The sequence below is a fragment of the Herpailurus yagouaroundi genome, unplaced genomic scaffold, assembly GCF_014898765.1.
Source record: "Herpailurus yagouaroundi ecotype Mexico unplaced genomic scaffold, PumYag 190, whole genome shotgun sequence".
In the NCBI taxonomy this organism is placed as follows: domain Eukaryota; kingdom Metazoa; phylum Chordata; class Mammalia; order Carnivora; family Felidae; genus Herpailurus; species Herpailurus yagouaroundi.
The window spans coordinates 7,142,791-7,162,339 of NW_024412421.1; the positions used below are offsets into that span (position 1 = coordinate 7,142,791).

Consider the following 19,549-nt stretch of genomic DNA (forward strand, 5'->3'; position numbering starts at 1 on the left):
ACCATTTAGGATTGTCACTGCTTTGAGCATGTCACTAGCATCTAGTAGGTAGAGGGCACGGGGGTATAGACAGCCCTGCACAATAAAGAACTATGCAGTTCAAAATACCAACAGTGCCGAGATTGAAAACCCTGCTGTAACCTAAAAGATTTAAGAGTCCTCAACTGCTTGCATTGTGGGGGTCTTATTTCATTCCTGGTTGAAACAAACAGCCCAGGGGATTTTTTAAAATTATCTTTTTTAGATAATAGTAAATTTGAATATCAGGTATTAAGGAAGTATTATTTGCCTTTCTTGGGGCTGATAATGGTTATTTTTTTAAAGGAGGCTTTGTCTTTCATATATATCACTAAAAGAGCCCCACATTGAGGGTCGAGATTACTTAAGTAAATAAACTTTAAAAGGGGGATGGGTATCTGACTGGCCTAGTCAGAGGTGAGTGCAGCTCTTGTTCTTGGGATTGTGAGTTTTAGACCCAGGTTGGTGGTAGACATGACTTAAATAAATAAATTTTTAAAATTAATAAATAAAAGATAGTCATATTTGTTCATGAAATGATTGGTGTCTTAGATTTACTTCAAAATAATATAGAAGAAAAAAAATAATAACATAGAAGGTTGGGGAGTGGACAGGGTATAGATGAAACAAAATTGACCATGAGCTGATAATTATTAAAGTTGGATGACAGGACATTGTGATCCTTCATATTACTCCATCTGTTTTTGACTATGCTTAATTCCATAATTAAAAAGTAAATAGGCATAAACCCTCAAAAGAAGAGAGAGAATGGGAGAGGAAATAGCAACACAGTTTTGGAACCTGGAAGCAAATAGATGAGTGGTGACTAACTCAACCAACCAGAGAGAGTTGAATCTTAGGTCAGCAGTAGGAAAAGGCAACGACCGACTGGTTTGCTGCACAGATTACCCAAAAGTTTCAGCTTGTGACATATCAGGAACCTCTAAAAGTAGGTGTAAAGGACAGAGGTTTTGACTACAAGTTGTTTAAACAGAGTTCAGATTGCTAAATATCCTCTTCAGTTCTGTGTCTTCAGGATGAAAAATGACTTAAAGTTTGTTCTCTAGGGAGAGTGAAGTGGAGGGTCTCTGGGTTGCATTGGTAGTTGAGGTATGGAGCTCCTAAATGGGGACCGAATGAATGGATGTATATTGAACAATGTCATACTCAAGGAAGAAAACTAAAGAATTTTCTTTGCGGAGTCTGATCAGGGCAAAACCTAACAATATGAAGGGTAACAGCAGATTGCCCTTCAATGAGTCCCGTCAGACCATCTGTGTCAACTTTTTGGTCTGTCTCAAATATGAGCAAACAACCAAGGATACCAGACACCCGAGGAAAGTTTCCAACATGAGCGGTGGAGACGAGAAACAAACCATCTAAATGAACCCGGAGGAAATAAGGACTATGCAAGGAAAAGAACTTTTTTAAACCAGCATTAATATCTTTAAAGATACTTCAAATGTACTGTGATTTTGGAGGAAGAATCAGGTGCTGTAGAAATAGTCAAGCACAACAGATCTCGTGTAAATTATAAATTAGCATGTAGCAGAAGTGAAAAAATAAATAGGATTATGTGATGAAATCTGAAGCAGTTTTGTTAAAGAGAAGTTTATATGGAATATCTACATATTTTATTAGGAAAACTTAAGTATGTATATTTTTAATTATGCACTGGTTTCCAAATCAGAGTGAGGAGGACTCTGGAATATAGAACAGTATTAACATAGAACAGAATAGCAATTTAAGGTGGAGGGCATTAATTAGAATCAAAAAGAGATACTACACAGTAATAAAATGACTGATCCATAAAAGGAGATATAACAAGTATGAACTTTATACACCAAACAAAACAGTCTCAAAATATAAAGGCAAAGTTGCCAACATTGTCAGAAGAAATGGACAGGCCACAGCATGCTTCTGTTTACCATTGTGGTAAGATTCCTGGCTGGTAGAGGACAGCAAGGAAAAGAGATACGAGGTAGAAATTGAAAGGAATCAAAACTGTTTTTTCAGTAATTGTTAAAAATTGTAAGTGAAACAACTCAAGCATCATTGAGTTTAATAGGTAGGTGGTGGTATGCAGTGATACTCAGACAATAGATTTTTTTTTTTAATTTTTTTTTTCAACATTTATTTATTTTTGGGAGAGAGACAGAGCATGAATGGGGGAGGGGCAGAGAGAGAGGGAGACACAGAATCGGAAACAGGCTCCAGGCTCTGAGCCATCAGCCCAGAGCCCGACGCGGGGCTCGAACTCACGGACCGCGAGATCGTGACCTGGCTGAAGTCGGACGCTTAACCGACTGCGCCACCCAGGCGCCCCTCAGACAATAGATTTTTAACAGCAGTTAAAATGGATAAATTACAGCCTTGTGAGTCGGCAAGTATTAAATCTCAAAAAAATACCAAAGTAATCAATAATTTGCAGAATTGCATGTGAAATACAATGTCTGTAAACTTAAATATTTCTCCGACCTATGAATACAAAGAGGCATGGAATGAAAAGACAAATTCAGGGTAGTGATTATCTCTGGGAAGGAAGGAGTGAATTGAACTTCAACTATGCGTATTCATTTCCTTTAATAAAACACTGACCAAATATGGAATATGCTAAGGTTAAGAGTAGGAATATATTTTCTGTAGTTTTGAAATATTTCAGGGGCGCCTGGCTGGCTCAGTCAGTGGAGCATGTGACTCTTGATCTTAGGGTTGTAAGTTTGAGCCCTACGTTTGGTGTAGAGATTACTTTAAAATAGTAAAAGAAAAAGAAATATTTCACAACAAAAGTATCACGTAAAATGAATATAACTCTCTTAAACAGGAATCCACAATGACTAAACCTAATGCAGTTTTGAAAATCAAGAGGCCAAAACTTATTTTGTAACTAGAGAAACTAAAAGCAAAGCAGAGGTACAGGTTTTAGCTTTTGGTTTTTACATTTGGAAAACAAATAATGTGTTTTAGAACAAAATGGAAATCACAGTGATTAATTTCAGATACAAAATTATTGGGTGTTTGCGGGGAACTGTTAATATGTGTGTATAATCATCATGTTAACTTACCTTGCTATTGGGTCAGTATTGTTACCATTAATATATTTTTTTTTAAACTTTTTTTTTTTTTTTTTTTGAGAGACAGAGAGAGACAAAGCGTGAGCAGGGGAGGGGCAGAGAGAGAAGGAGACATAGAATCTGAAGCAGGCTCCAGGCTCTGAGCTGTTAGCACAGAGCCCGACACGGGGCTCGAACCCACAAACCATGAAATCATGACCTGAGCTGAAGTCGGAGGCTTAACCAACTGAGCCACCCAGGCGCCCCATGTTACCATTAATATTTTAAAGATCTCTATACAGCCTGCACAGACCTCTGAAAGTCTCCAGAAATTTCTTGTGTTGAAAAAAATGTGCCAAATTGCAAATCTTTCTACAGATTATCCCTGATATCACGTGTCCTTCTCATTTTAACAGGCCTGTCAGCCCCAGTACCCAGGGGTCGAAAAGGGAAGAAAGTAAAGACTCAAACAAGCTCATTTGATATACAGAAAGCAGAATGGCTTCGAAAATATAATCCTGAGCAGCTACTTCAAGATGAAGGATACAAAAAACATATAAAACACCACTGTAATAAGTAGGTAGTAGGGTATTTTTAACACAACTCTTTAGAAGTTTATATTTCTGAATTTATTAAAAATCTTAAAGCATGCTGATTTTGAGTACAGAGACAGTGTGGTCTAGGACCAATCCTAATCTTAATCTTACAGGGTATCCTTCAGCAAATCATGGTATACCTCTTGTGTCACTGTTTTCATCAACAGAGAGAGAAATAAAACTGGCCATAATCTCATTATATCTTACTTGGATATTAAATAATGATGATTGTGAAGATTTTGGAGAAACCTATTTTATATATATGGTAGTAATGAGATTTATTTAATCAGAAGTAATTATTTAATTACAAAAATTCTGTATACAAATTCTTTTCCAATTTTAACCTCATGGATGAATTTTCTTTAATGATTAATATCTTTGTGTCTTTTGATTTCCTTTCCCTCATTTTAGGGTTTTGCTTCGTGTAAGAATGCTGTATTATCTAAAGCAAGAAGTCATTGGAAATGAGTGTCAGAAAGTATTTGATGGAGTTGATGCAAGGTAAATTAATTAAATAACCTGTTGATATTTTCAGTAATATACGAAAATAGCAAAAATTCTATGACCAGAAAACTGTCTATCAAAGTGACTGCTTACTCAGTGAAGTTCACAGGAAGAAAATTCTACCAAATTTACAGAATTCACCCTTGCCAGTTTGTTGCCTTTCCTCTGTTAGTCTCAGTCTGGCTCTTTCACTAATAGCAGTATCAGTCATCATCATCATCATCACCATCGTCATCTGGCTCTGTCACAACAACAGCAGCAGCAAATCTAAAACTAAATCTAAAACTGAACCTTCCCTGTGTTCATTCTTTTCTTCTTCCCTCCTAACCCAGTGGAAGAATGGTGACTGACTTTTATCCACATATGATCTGTCCGACACCCTGGTCTCTTTGTTCCTTATTCTACTTCTCTCTTCTTCCTGAAATGCTATTTTCTTTAATTTTTTTGTAATACTGTCTTCTGTAGGCATTCATGCAACTATACCCATCCGGTTGTCCTTTTTCCTCAGCGCTCTGTCCCTCACCCACAATGCTGCAGCCACACTGGTGTTTCTGTTTCTCCAGCACGTCAGGCTCATTCTGTGCTGTGCCTCCTGGTACACTCTTACACCTCAGCTTCCCCAGAACTGTCTCTTCAGGTCATTCAGGCCTCTATTCAGCTTCTACCTCCTCAGATAGGCCTTCCCTGGCCTCCTTAGCTAAAGCAAGCCTAGCAGTCACTCACTACTACGTAACCTTACTTTATCTCATTCATAATGCCTATGAAATGCTTATTAGAGTCATGTTTATTTGTCTTTCTCTTCCCACTACAGTTTAAGCTGCTTGGAAGGTTAAACATGCTATCTGTCATATTGATCATTTTTTCACAGCCCCTAGAATCTGGGACATAATAACACCCAATACATATTTGTTGACCAAGTGACCCCTCTTTTCCCTTGGCCTCCACTTGTGGAGAAACTATGATCTGTGAATTATCCCTACATTTCCTCTTTCATTAATCTCCCCCTGGCCCCCAACTTCTTATTTGGATTTTAACATATTTGCATCTCCCTCAGCATAGATCCAGACACACACACACACACACACACACACACACACGCACGCACGCACACACGCGCGCGCGCGCGCGCACACACACACACACACACACAGTGCTTTTGGACCTGTGTCTCCTCACACTACTGTATTATCACTCCTTGATTTCTGTGTCTGTGTCTCCTTTTTCTACTCTGCCATTTCCTACGCACTCCCCCACAGCTCAGCTTCCACCCCCTCTCTTCTGCCTGCCCACTCGTCCACCAGTAAGCTTGCTGCTGAACACACGGAGGAACCCTACTGCTTATCTGACTTCACCTTTGTTTGCCACTGCCTCCTTAAAATGTGTCTGTAGCAGCATTCACCTGGACGTGTTCTTTCTAGCTTCTTTCTGCTTATTGTTCTGCAGGCTCCTCTTCACCCTCTTAAATGTCTTCTCATAGGCCCTCTTGTTGTCACCTCCTTTTCTTGGATGCTGTCTCTTTCTGTGGTGTCAGGTGTTTTTTTAATTTTTTTTTAAGTTTTATTTATTTAAGTAATCTGTATGTCCCATGTGGGGCTCAAACTCACGACCCCAAGATCAAGAGTCGCCCACTCTTGCAACTGCCCCATCAGGTGCCCCATCAGTTTTTGTTTTTATACTAAGGGTCTTCCAGATCTGTCTCCAGTTCACATCTCTCTTGAACTTCAGGGACACATTTGTCACAGGTGCCATGATTACCAATGCCTCCAGGCTTTTGCACTCTTACTGGAACATTCCCTTTCCCCCTTTCCTCCATTCTCCGGGCTCTTCCTGCTCAGCTGACATCAACTCAGCCTCCAGGTCAGGCACGTACCCAGAGAACCCTGTCACACCATTCACCATGCAGTAGTGCAGGTACCTCTTCATGAGGACAGGGAGTGTCTGCCTTATTATTGCTATTATTGGCACTTAATGAGTGCTGTTTAAATATATTTTAAATGAGTGATCTGGCCTGGGGAAGTTAAAGACCGTTTTATGCAAGAGACAGCATGTGAACTGAATCTTTAAAAACAGAAATCAACAACAGGAGCACATGCACCTCATTATGGTCCTTTCCCTAGCAGTTAACAAACACTTCACATGCATTTGTCACTTACAATCAAACACAGGGCAGGTATATGCTCTTTACAAGTAGGAAATCTTTCTACCGCTGATGCTTATCTCAGTGTTCTGAGCTTACAGTGCCACCTGATGGTTGGTGAGGGGAACTACCTGACCCTCTTAAATTCTTTCCTCTTGCCTTCATCTTTTGGTTCTCACACTTTTTAGTCCTGGTCAGGAAATCAATCAAAAATAAATATCTTCTGTAACTGTATTTTTCCTCATCATTTTTTCAACTTTGACCAAATCACGGGAAAATCATTCTTTCTCTATTTTTCTTCATTAAGCTAGAAAATACTGTGATTGCAGCCCTTCTGGGTTTTTTTAAAGAAGATTAGAGGTAATAATGTTACTTAAGTGCAGATAATTTCCTTTAAGAATCTAGAGAAAGGTCTACATCCTTTTCTTCATATTCCTTGGGTTAAAACTTTTTTCTGCTGGCAAAAGATTTATGAAAAGTAAAAAGTAATTTCCTATCCACTTTTCAGGTTTTTAAAAAATGTTTATTTTTGAGAGAGAGAGCCAGAGCATGAGGCGGGAGGGGCAAAAAGAGAGGGGATAGAGGATCCAAAGTGGGCTCTGTGCTGCAGCAGATAGCCCGACGCAGGGCTCAAACTCACAAACTGTGAGATCATGTTCTGGACCAAAGTCAGACACTTAGTGACTGAACCACCCAAGCACCCCAGAAAATGGCAAGTTTTTGATTCATAATTTGATTAAAACATTCAAAGTGCTATTTGTATGCTATATATAACTATCATGCCTAAAAAATGACAATATAATAAAGGACTAAAAACTATAATAAATCCGTTCCGTGAATGCTGTGGTAATATGGCTGTTTTCAGGAGTATGAAACAACTACTAAAGAGCATTTTTAATTTTGCAAACATAATTTCCTTTGCTTATCATGTGAAATTACTACTCTCCCAGAAACCTTTTATAAGTAACTCATACAACACCACTAAAAAGGAAAATCGGCCATACATGGAAGGATTGAAATGTTTACTTCTTTACCATAGTAATTCAAGCCATTGTCTCCCTTAGCCTAACATACAACTTATGTCTGACAGGAATTAGCAAATAAATGTCATTAATTTTCACACACAAACATCATTCTTGTATTTTATTCAACAAAGAAGATGGAGTTGGATAGGATAAATTATTTCAGGAAATCAAATAATTCTAGTTGAGAATTTCTCTGTTTGACATTCGTGATTTACCAGTTTTCAAAGAATCAGAGATATGATAAAACATAATGAAAATGAAGTAGAATTTCATCTTGTCTCGGCACCAAAATTTCATAAGTTAATTAACAAAGACCTATATGGATATATTTGAAAAAGTGAGGAGTTTCCTACTTACAATTAAGTTGTGTAGCCCAAGGTCATTTGTAAGTTGGTTGTCTTTGGACACTCAAAATAACTTTTTCATATAGAAATAAATTGATAGGGGCTTCTGAGTGGTTCAGTTGGTTAAGTGTCCGACTCTTGATTTTGGCTCAGGTCATGATCTCACAGTTTATGAGATCAAGCCCTGTGTCAGGCTGTGTGCTGACAGCATTGAGCCTGCTTGGGATTCTCTCTCTGCCCCTCTCCTGCTTTCTCTCTCTCTCTCTCTCTCTCTCCCCCAAAATAGATAAATAAACTTAAAAAAGAAAGAAAGAAAGAAAGAAACTGATAAATGGTCAATATGTTCCCGGGCTAGTTCACAAGAACCCAATATTTAACCACTAATATAGTGGAAATAAAGGACGATGGCCATGAAAACAAAAGGCTTCTAAGTCTTATGAGTAAATAAAACATGAAAATGGGGGCACCTGGATGACTCAGTTGGTTAAGCATCTGACTCTTAATTTAGTCTCAGGTCATGATCTTGCAGTTCTTGGATTTGAGCCCCACATTGGGCTCTGAACTGACAGCATGGAGCCTGCTTGGGATTCTCTCTCTCTCTTTCCTTTTGCCCCTCCTCTCTCTCTCTTTCAAAATAAATAAATACTTAAAAAGGAAAAAAAAACAACTTTCCATTTTCCTTTACTTGTAAGCAATGCTTAATTTTTCAGTGGGATTTTCTTACCAATAGCAATCTAGAAGAGATATGACTTGTTTTGCAGCCCAAAGCAATTAATTTGCCCTTCTAGGGCCTCAGTTCACTGGTGTACAAAATGAAATACTTGAGCCAGCTGATTTTTGTCAGGCTGTTTGCTGACATAAGATTCTACTTTCCCATAAAACATTTTGTCTGTATCTAAAGGAAACCAGTGGAAAGAATATGCTTCGTTAAGAGTAAAGTAAACCTGTTAGAACATTTCTTCTGTTGAGTTTAGGAATATTAATTCATTTTATGCTAACTTTGTTTATGTTGTGCGATTTTGTAATTTTTATCGGTGGCAATTATGGAAAACAAAAAGATCAATGAAATGAAATCTTAACATCTTTTTCTTAAAAACCATAATGCTGTTTACAAACTAGGTAAAGTTTTGCCTCCTCTTTAATTTGTTTGTAATCATTCATAGTGCCATATTGTGATTTCTTTTTTAAAGTGACATTGATGTTTGGGTCCCAGAACCAGACCACTCAGAAGTTCCTGCTGAATGGTGGGATTTTGACGCTGATAAGTCCCTTCTTATCGGAGTTTTTAAACATGGTAAGTGAGAAGTAAGGTAGGTAGAGTCGTCTTCTGTGTATACTATAATTCAACTAGTTCTCAGTTTGATGATTTCCACCTACAGCTTTATTTCAGAAACACTCATATTATTATCAGTATCAGGTACAGCATACACCACCAAATTATGTCTGTCAGTCACTACACTTCTTCATGAAAGGGTGGCAGAAGTCTCACATAACTTCCCCTCAGGAAGAGTTCTTAGGTCAAGTGTGTTCTGTGTGATCGGTTTTCCTCTTTTTCAATTTAACTGATAAACTTAATCTAAATTTTTAAATATACACATGCCAGATCATGTAATTTGTGATAATTTCTGGAAAACATGCTTAATGTATATCATTTTAACATATGGTCCGTTTAGTCCAGGAACATTATCTACCATAAATGTGTGGAATGCTTATATTTATACATCTTTTTTCTTTTTATCCTTTTTACTTTCACAATTGGTGATCCCTCCAGGTTATGAAAAATATAACACTATCCGAGCAGACCCAGCATTATGCTTCTTGGAAAGAGTGGGAAAACCTGATGAGAAAGCAGTTGCTGCAGAACAGAGAGCAAATGATTATATGGATGGGTATGTGCACTTCAGGGTCTTGATTTCTCCATGTATCTCTATCAACATCACATATTCTGTCAGTGATGTTTATCTTTAAGTAATGCAGTGGTAAGAGAATTGGAGTTTACAATCGGAAAGAACTAATGATACTCATCTGATAAGTTACTGCTTATCCAACAGTATGATCAAGGAAGAGGCTGGACCTGCCCCATACCCATTCTTGTGATGAGTCCTTCATTTTTCCATTCTTAATGGTCATGGCCATTAAGGCCATAAAATTCTGAGGGCATAAGAGGAAAGAAGACAGCTAAGAATATTACAGTTGAAGAGAAATATGATGTTGTTCATTGTAACAAGTAAGGGCCTTTACCATCTTTGTTTTCTTACCAAAAGAGAAAAGTAAGAGACTATGTTGAGGTTAATATTACCACATTTAAAAGTGAACTTGGTACTAAGAGTCCATTAGAGGTAGCTTTCTTCTGACTTGCCATAGAACCACCTTCATGCTGTGGCTTCGAGTCCTCAGGCTAAAGAACAGAAATTTCAGTCTGAAAACACACTAAAAGGTCCTTGCAACAAGACTCCCATTTGTCCTGTCAAGAGAAGTTTTAAGTCCAATACAGTAATTGTGGCATCTGTTGGTATTTTAACAGGGATGTGGAAGATCCAGAATACAAACCTGCCCCAGCTATCTTTAAAGATGATATGGAGGTATGCTTTGGATCCTATTTTAAAATCCTCAATTCTAGTCACTCCATGGTTTCTTTTGTTTGCTGTTTCTTTTGTGTGTTTTTCTTTCATGTTTTCCTTATACCTAATTCTGTTCTTCAGAAGAGCAGCTAAGTTAGTGATCCACTTAGGTTGACAGACATCACAAATAATCATTCAGAATTTGCCTGATCTCCCTTCTAGACAAGCCGGAGGCTGGCGTGGACGTGTGGATGAAGTGGAGCTTGCCCACGTGCTGCAGTGCTAGGAACTAAGAAGCACAGTGTTGGGGCAAAAATCCCAAAGCAGAGAGTGACAAGTAGATACTACAAGTACACGGCAACAGATAGAAACTATACCCACATAAAGGGTTTAAAGTAGAAGGTAGAGAGGAGAGGAATTCTGAGCTGTGAAAACATAGTTCTATGTGTTCTGTTTATAGAAAGTCAAAAGGAAGAAGCAGAGTTGGTGAAAATACAGAAAATAGTCTGTGGAGTGGGGGGAGTGATGTTAAAAAGGATGAGGAATTCTGTAGTACTTAACAAGGGCATGGTAAAGGACTAGATGGTGTGGTAACTGTCAGGTAAGGTGTGTTGGTCTTTGTGGCCAAGGGGCTTGGATATTGATGGCTGTATGAGGACAAGTGAGAGTGAGGGCCAGAGTGTGGCAGTGAGAATGGAAATCCTATACTGAATGAAAACCCTCAGAGGAAAGCACTCTCTGACAAACAGCACCAAGAAACAGCGTGGGCTCTGGGTAGGGAAAAAAATTGTTTCCCCTGAGAATTCATTAGCCATAGGCCTGCTTTCTCTTGAGTTTATGGTTTGATTTCTTTTACATCACCTGCATGGTCCAGGAACTCTCGAGCCAAAAATGTGACATAAAAGGATCCCAAGCTGGTAATACCCCTGAGGTACCTAGTAGAAACATAAAGAAAAAGAATTATGGAAAAAGAACAGCTTCAGTGTAGACTATACTTGGTCCTGAAGATAAAACCCTCTGTGAAATGAGGTCAAAATCCAAAAATTTTAAAAATATGAGGAACAATTTACCGGGAGTAAATGTTAGCAAATACAACAAAGAACAGGATTAGACCTCTAAGAACTTCTGATATAGATCTATTAAAATAGAAAATAAGTAATTTTTAAATGGTTAAAGACATTAAAGAAAGATCCAAGAACAAAAGAAAGATGGATCTGATTTTAAAAGAGTAGGGACATATGGAAAAAGAATTATGTAAAACTTTAGAAGTGGAAAATACAGTCATTAGAAGTTAAAACTTAACAAATAGGTTAAACATTGTGCTGGAGAGGCAGATTAGACCCAGATCTTGAGAGAAGACATTATTTAGAAAATAGATATGAGGAAAGGATCCACAGTGTAGCACGATGGCTCAGTTTAGCCCAATCAGGAGAGAGAGACCACATAGCAATTTGAACAGGGAAGGTTTGTAGAATGATTGACTATAATCGGTGGATTAAAGTGATGAGAGATTGGCTGATAAGAAGTAAAGAGAATGCTGAAGAATGGAGGAGTGGGTACTCTTCTGAGGGCTGATGCAGAGCACCTAAGGAAGAGCCCCGTGTCCAGCAGGGCTGAGATCCTCACTTTTTTGGGAGGGCGTGGCCACACCTCATTGGTGGCGAAACTTGCTGGAAATCCACCCTCTGGAACTTGCCGAAGTCTACCCTCCAGGGTTGCCAAGGGACCTTTTCCTGGGGAAGTGTCTCACTGGAGGCACTTCACTAGACAACCACCCAAGGGCGAGGTCACCAAGGAAAGCCGCTAGCCAATAGGCACTTAAAGAAGCTGCTTGAACTGCAGAGGTGAGCACGGGAGGAGTTCACCCAAACCAAAGAAGAAAAACCCTTTTCCTCATACTGTGTCTCTGGCTGCCACTACTGACAAAGCTTGACATCATACTGGCTGGTGAAACACAGTATTTAAAGAGGCCAGATCCATTTTCTTAGGGCCCGTAAAAGGTATGACAGGTAATGAATTTAGGGCTGAGAGGCAATAAATCAATACGAAAAACTCTTTTAGAGACAAGGAGGATAGCATGATGATGTCTGGTTGGTATATGTCCAATAGGTATTCCAGAGGGAGTGGCCAGAGAGCATAAAGGAGAAGACCTGTTTTAAGAGAGATACCAGCTGAGAATTTTTCAGACTTAATGAAAGACATGAATCCTGAGATTCAAGAAATAAAGTGAATCTTGGCAGGATAAAAAAAATTAAGTCCACTCTAAAAAAACATCCTAGTGAAATTACAGATGTTCCGAACAAAGAGAATATGTTAAAAGCAACCAGAGTTAAAAGACCCACTTGAAAAGGAATGACAGTAGTTCTAATTTCAGTCTTTTCTAAAATAACAATAGAAAATAGTAGTCATTGGTAGCACCTGACTGGCTCAATTGGAAGAGCACACAACTCTTCATCTTAGGGTTGTGTGTTCGAGTGCCACATTGAGTGTAGAGATGACTTAAATAAGTAAGTAAACAAATAAACTTTAAAAAGATAACAATTGGGGTGCCTGGATGGCTCAGTTGGTTAAGCCTCCGACTCTTGATCTCAGTTCAGATCGTGATCTTATAATTCATGAGATCAAGACCCACGTTGGGCTCTGTACTAACAGCACAGAGTCTGTTTCAGATTCTTTCTCTCTCCCTCTCTGTCTCTCTCCCCCCCCCACCCCTCTCAAAAAATAAATAAACAATAAATTAAAATAAACTTAAAAAAATAGTAGTCATTGGAATAAAACCACCAAAGTTATGAATATGTTTACAGTAATGTTGGAATACCTAATTGGAGCTGCTCTTTTGACAGATAAAGATTAGATATATACCACAAGCAAACTGTTCAAGGCTGAAAGAAAAAAGATTTGCTGGCTGTCTAATAATCAGATATGAGAATGAATAAATTATGGAAGTTGGTATATAGAATGAAAAAAAAAACTGTTAGCAAGAAAGCCTGGGGCATATTTGCAGGTAGAGGAAGGGTGGGGGGAAAGTAACTGGACCAAAAGTGATCACGGAAGAGGAAAATTGTAGTGCAAAATAATTGGTCTGAAGTGTAAAAGGCAACAGAGAAGTTGTAAATGGGTGGGAATTTAGAACAAGAAATTAAAATTTTTAATTTTGATAAATTAATCATTAAAAACTCTATTACAAAAAGTTCTCTACTACTATATTAAGAAACCTGATTCTCTTTTCTTCTTCAGTGTATCTTGACCCAATTACCCTGTGACAAATTTCTGTTTTCTTTTAAAAGGATGATGTTTCTTCACCAGGAGATCTTGTTATAGCAGATGGAGGTACATTGCATTTATCTCTTTATTTAGTATTATTGAAAATTCACATTCTCATGATACCATGAAATCAATAAACTGTTCCACTTTTGTGATGTTTGATGCATATGAAATTTTTATTGAAGACAGTTGTAATCATTATAAGACATACTAGTTGATTGGAAATGTAACAGTATTTTTAGTTACAAATAGTTACACAGTGACTCACTAAGCTTTTATGGAATCAAAGCTTTGATGATTTTATGGTTACATTATTAAATTTGCATATGGGATTTCATCATTAAAGTGTTAATTCAGTAACCCATCCAACAACTTATTAGTTCCATATGCACCTTAGTGTCCATTCTTTCTCACACCCCTTTTCTACAAAGCCTTCCTTTGCAGGGTCTTCCTTCTACTTCCTTCTGTTTATCAAGATAGAAACATACTGTTAGAGTACACTCACTCCCACCTGGCACCCAAGTGAAGTCGGGCCTCATCTTTTCATAGTTTGACTAGGGAAGAAGGAATAGCATTGGCTTAGCATGAATGATTACTGCTTAATTATGGTGTATGTAATTAGAAGATTATTCCCTGGAAACAGAGAGCTAGGTCCTGCACTTTATTAGGTGAATAAGAGCATAAAAGTGACAGCATTGTTATAGGGAGTTTTTTATAATATATGTTCCTCACCAATGGCCTTTAAAATGTTTTGATTCTCACATAAATTGAGATAGATTTAATACAGAAGAAGGCATTACTTAAAAGTGTCTACAGTATTCAACTTCCCAAAGATTTCAGTTTGATTTTTAATTCATTTAAATTAAGGCAAGTGAGTATTTGCCAAGCAGTAAAACGTATTAGGCCTGGAAATGCAAAAGTTGTATTTTCTGTGTAAGCGAAGTTCAATAGATAATATTGTGGTTCTTTATTCCACTGTGACCTACTTTCTTTGAGCTGCTATAAAAATTTGTTGTAATGTTTTTACAGCTGTAGTTAAAAGAAAACTTTTTTATAATGAGAGGTTTGGTTTGTGTGGGTTTTTTCCCCCACATAATCAGATTGAAAGAAAAAATATTTTAAGTAAGGAAATTTTGCTCTTTTTGTGAGTTTCATTTCATCATCTGTTTAGTTTGGTGGGGGGGGGGAGGGTCAAAATTGTTTTCATTTTTTAGGTTTTTTTTTTTTTATTGATATGAGTTTCTTTAAATACAGATGGTCAGCTGATGGAGGGTGATAAAATTTATTGGCCAACTCAATCAGCTTTAACCACACGTTTGAGGCGTCTCATCACTGCATATCAGCGTACTAATAAAAACAGACAAATCCAACAGATACAGCCCACGTTCTCAGTGCCTGCCAGTGTCATGCAGCCTCTTTATGAAGAAGCCACTCTTAATCCTAAAATGGCAGCCAAGATAGAAAGACAGCAGAGGTAAGACAGTAGCACTAAATTTTTAATGTTAGTATCTAAATGTAGTTTTTCATTCCGAAGCCTCTTAGAGTGTGATTATCTCACTTTGTGAAAAACATATAGGTAGAGAAGTTGGTCAAAGCAAAGTGCTTTTATGCATGCACACAAATATATCAAACAGATAAAGATCATTGCATTTTATCGTTCCTTGCACTCTTCGTATTTAATCATTATTCTGTTATTTATGAATACTGAGGTATTAAAAAAATGAAATTGCAGAGCAAACTCAAGAATTAAATTCTTAATAAAGCATACATTTAAGTTATGTGAAATAAAGTCCATTCTACTTTACTTTATATTGACATTTATGAAATGTAAGAATGTATGGAAGACAAGTCCTTATCTGTTTTATACAGAGGATGAACCCTTGCAACCACTCATATCAAAGGAGAAAAAAATAGTATACCTTTCTGCAAAAGTCCTTGTTAAGAAGACAGTCATGCTACTCTCCTCCCAAAAGCTTTAACTTCTTAAAGAGGATAGACTACACTGAAAAGAATAGTAATGTTTAGCAATAGCCTGGCCTCCTTGTTAAACCTGGATCCTTGGATGTTCTCTGGAAAATATATCTTTGTTCTTTGGTATTTATTTGCAGCACATCCATCGTAACCAGAGTTTAATTCATCTGAAACAAGATTTTCAATGTTCTGGATCTCTGTAAATACACTGTTTCAGTTACCTACAATTCCATTTTAACCCACCCCAAAATGTGGTGACTGAAACACCAGTGTTTTTTTTTTTTATTTCCCATGATTCTCTTGGTTGACCAGGTGGTTCTTCTGCTTCCCGTTTTTTTGGCCAGCAGGTAGGAAGTGGCCTCACTCAAACAGCTGGCAGTCGGTGCTGGGCTGCCAGCTGGGAGCTTGAATGAGGGAGCATTCCCAATGACAAAGGCAATAAAAGCTGGAGATTTCTTAAGGCCTAGTCTCAGCAATTATAAAGCATCACTTCTGCCACTTTCTATGGGTCAAAAAAAGTCACAGGGCCAATGAAGTTTAAAAGAAAAGGGAAAGAGAGTATACCTGTCCACGGGAAGAGCGGCAAAGAATTTATGGCCATCTTTAACCACATACATTTTCCCTTGGTCTGTCAGATCTCGATCAATCTTCCTAAAATACTAGTTTTCTCATGATATTCAATGGCTCCTTATTTACTGTAGGTATAAAGTTTAAGTTCTTAAGCCTCAGTCCAAGAGTCTCTTCAATTTAGATGTCAGCATGCATTTCTAATTCTATCCAGTACTATTTCCTCTGACATAATATCCTACGTATTCTTGACTCAGTACCCTAGCTTATGTTGTTCCTATCACCTGGGATACCTTTCTTCCTCCTCTTTAGTCCTTACCTAGCCCATCCTTCAGAGCCCAACACCTGTCCTATCTCTTATATTAATTTTTTCTCAAACAGGCCAGCTCACAGTATTCTGTTTCCTGTACTCATATAGCACTTATCCAAATAAATTACTCATTATCACACTAATACAAGATGTTATAAGGACGTTTTTCCTTTCCCTGTCTTGTCTTCCTAAGTTGTAAGTTCTTTGAGGGTAGACACTGTGTCATATTCTTGTGTGTTCTGTGTAGTCTTTTAACTCATCCTTTCTGTTCTATTCCTACTTCCATCACTCAGGTGTAAGCTTTATAAGAATTAATTGGTTTCCCAGGCTATTTTTGCAGCATTATTACATGAATCTTCTTAATGAAGCACTATGATAAAAATGGCCTGTTGATGTTTTTCAAACGTCTCATACACTCTTTCTCATTCTCACAATTCTCTAAGTTAACCAGGGAAAAGTGTCTATAAGTTAGACTGGAGATTTGTGGTATGTGAGGGTAATATTACCCTCTTAAAATATCTTTAGGAGCTTTCAACTGAATAGAGACTATTTTTAGCCAGGTATGGAGTGTTTCATAATCAGACCCCATTTCTGCCTCCAATAGAGCCATATCCTTGTCAAACTGGAATGCTCATCATCTCCCCCAAATGTAGATTACTTCCTACTTTGCTTATACTGTGTCTGCTTCCTAGAATTCCCTACCTGATCTTAGCCTTGTTCCATGTTAAACGCCACTTACTTCTGTGATGCTTTCTTGATCACTCAGGTCTGAACTGGACCTCCCATCTTCTGCACTCTCCTAAAATCCTTGCTTCCTAGAATGCATACAACTACAGCATACCACCTTACACTAGGGATATGTTTGAAATGTTTCACTGTTTCCTTAAAGGTAGGGTCATCATGTCTTACGTAATCTTGTATCCCCTGCATATTTTCTTACGTAGTAGATGTGCAAAAAACTATTATTTTCTGAAGGAAGAGAAGCATGGTTGGACAGATGAGTCAACTAGCATATATTTGCAAGGCAGTACCCTTGCATTTAATCCTTTAAAGTGTTAGGTATTTGAAATGTTTTAAATTTTATTATAGTGATTATATTCAGCATTAATATTTATTTTAATGACCAGTGTGGCTCTTTCTTTAATCTGACTCAAAATAGATGGACAAGAAGAGAAGAAGCTGACTTTTATAGAGTTGTGTCCACATTTGGAGTGGTATTTGATCCTGACAGAGGCCAATTTGACTGGACAAAATTTAGAGCTATGGCTAGGCTGCATAAGAAAACTGATGATAGTTTGGAGAAGTATTTGTATGCATTCATGTCTATGTGTCGGAGGGTTTGTCGTCTTCCTTCCAAAGAAGGTAGGTATAAAACTTATTTTTTTCCTGGTTTTGGTCAAAGAGGCAAAAATCCCTAAAATTCTGAAATTTCCAACTTTTTTTATGTCAATGCTGTCTAATTCAACACATCAGTTATTTTTCAAAATTGTAAATTAACTATGTTCAGAGATTCCCCCTATTTGTTAATTCTGCTATTAAAATTAGATCAAAAGAGAATAAAGTTGCACCTTGAGTTTTGAGGAATAGCCAGTGCTTATTCAATATTAGATTGATGATCGGGGGGAGGTAGAAGATAAATAGTAGCTTCAGATAAACAAAACTAACCTGTAGTTTTAGTCCATCTCATAGGAACTGTTTTACAGGGTTTATTCAGTGAATAATTTTGCAAGGAATGAGGCCTCCTCTCTAAAAACATTTCAAAGAGTTTTAGTAGGGGAAAAAAAAATCACCCAGAGCCTTCAAAAAAAGAGAACAACAACCAATCAGAGGTGCTAATGCTCAGCCAAGGCACTGGCAAGACAGATTCACCCAGGAGAGCGACTTTCATCGTCTTTGAAGCCCAGAGAAATCGCTTATCCTGTCAGCAATTCCTCTCAATCATGCTATTATAAGCAGCTATCTCCATTCTTTGTTGAATATGATTTCTGACTGCTAAACCCAGTGACTTCCTAATCCTATTTTGTAGTCAAAATATAAATGGCTAATAAAAGGACGTAAATTTCATGTAGGTTGGTTGGTTTGTTTTAATTTTATGTTGTAACAGATCTGTTGTCAGTCTACTGAATAGAGTAGCCCATCACTTGATTACCCAAATACCAGATAATCCAGAGTAGTCTACTTAAAGGTCTTTTGAGAGACTATCCATGGGTTTAAAGAGATAAAGCAAAGTATTGTGTCTTCTATTATTCATGATTACTGAGAGGCCCTCATTTCTTTTTTTTTTAATTTTCTTAATTCCCGAACGATATAAAATGTGATGAATAAATTAACCACTTTGACTCCAGTTTTTAAAAAGAAAGGGTTAATTACTGACAATCAATAATGATCGAAAAAGTACTTTTCTTGTTAGAAATGTGAGTGAGGTTTTACTTAGATCAGTTTTCCAAACTTCCTCAGCTCATAGATCCCTTACTGTCTCAGTAATTTTTCACAGCACCTGAGGCCAGAAGTTCTGTTTAATGAATAATTAGATCCAAACAACTTAAGTATTTGTTTCCAACAATCTAGTAATTGTTTGAAAACATAATAGAAGTTGAAAGAAAAAAAATACTACTTTTCTTTCTTAAATAACCGCAGTTACTTACTAATGAGATGTATACACCTGTCAGGGACTATACAACTGTCACATCCTGGAGGTAGAATGGATATGCCCACTCTTGTTTCCTGTTCTACATTGATGTCTGCATGGTCTTTTTTTTTTTTTTTTTAACTTTTTATTCTGAACTACTTTTAGACTTTGAAAAAAGTTGCAAAAAACCACAGAAGTTTCCATGCATCTCTCACTTTGCCTCCCCTAATGTTAAAATCTTACATGACTAATTACAGTATAATTATCAGACTAGGAAACTTAACAGTACAATGCTGTTAACTAAATTGAATGCCTAGTCAGATCTTACTGGTTTGTCCACTGATGTCCTTTTTTGTTCCAGGATCCCACATTGTATTTAGTTGGTCTTTCCCCTTAGCTTCCTACAGTCTGTAACAGACCCTCAGTTTCTCTCTTGTCTTTCGTGACCCGATTGCATTGAGGTTATGCATTTTTGTCAAGAGTACAGAGAAATGATGTGTCCCTCTCAGAACATATCAATGGGTTCATGATGTCAAGATAGCTAACACTGATGGTATTGCCCTTGATTGC

At 37.4% G+C, this 19,549-nt stretch overlaps 1 protein-coding gene across 9 annotated transcripts in view; it reads left to right on the top strand.

Annotated features, from left to right (window-relative positions):
* The window catches only part of CHD9 (chromodomain helicase DNA binding protein 9), a 240,894-nt gene that overhangs the window by 194,222 nt on the left and 27,123 nt on the right, over nucleotides 1-19,549 (top strand). For all 9 annotated transcript variants that reach the window (XM_040498014.1, XM_040498017.1, XM_040498016.1 and 6 more), the window contains 8 exons: nucleotides 3,488-3,647; nucleotides 4,079-4,168; nucleotides 8,868-8,971; nucleotides 9,449-9,566; nucleotides 10,202-10,259; nucleotides 13,526-13,568; nucleotides 14,757-14,976; nucleotides 17,510-17,712. In XM_040498014.1, the coding sequence (XP_040353948.1) occupies nucleotides 3,488-3,647; nucleotides 4,079-4,168; nucleotides 8,868-8,971; nucleotides 9,449-9,566; nucleotides 10,202-10,259; nucleotides 13,526-13,568; nucleotides 14,757-14,976; nucleotides 17,510-17,712 (996 nt within the window). The remainder of the gene's footprint in view (nucleotides 1-3,487; nucleotides 3,648-4,078; nucleotides 4,169-8,867; nucleotides 8,972-9,448; nucleotides 9,567-10,201; nucleotides 10,260-13,525; nucleotides 13,569-14,756; nucleotides 14,977-17,509; nucleotides 17,713-19,549) is intronic.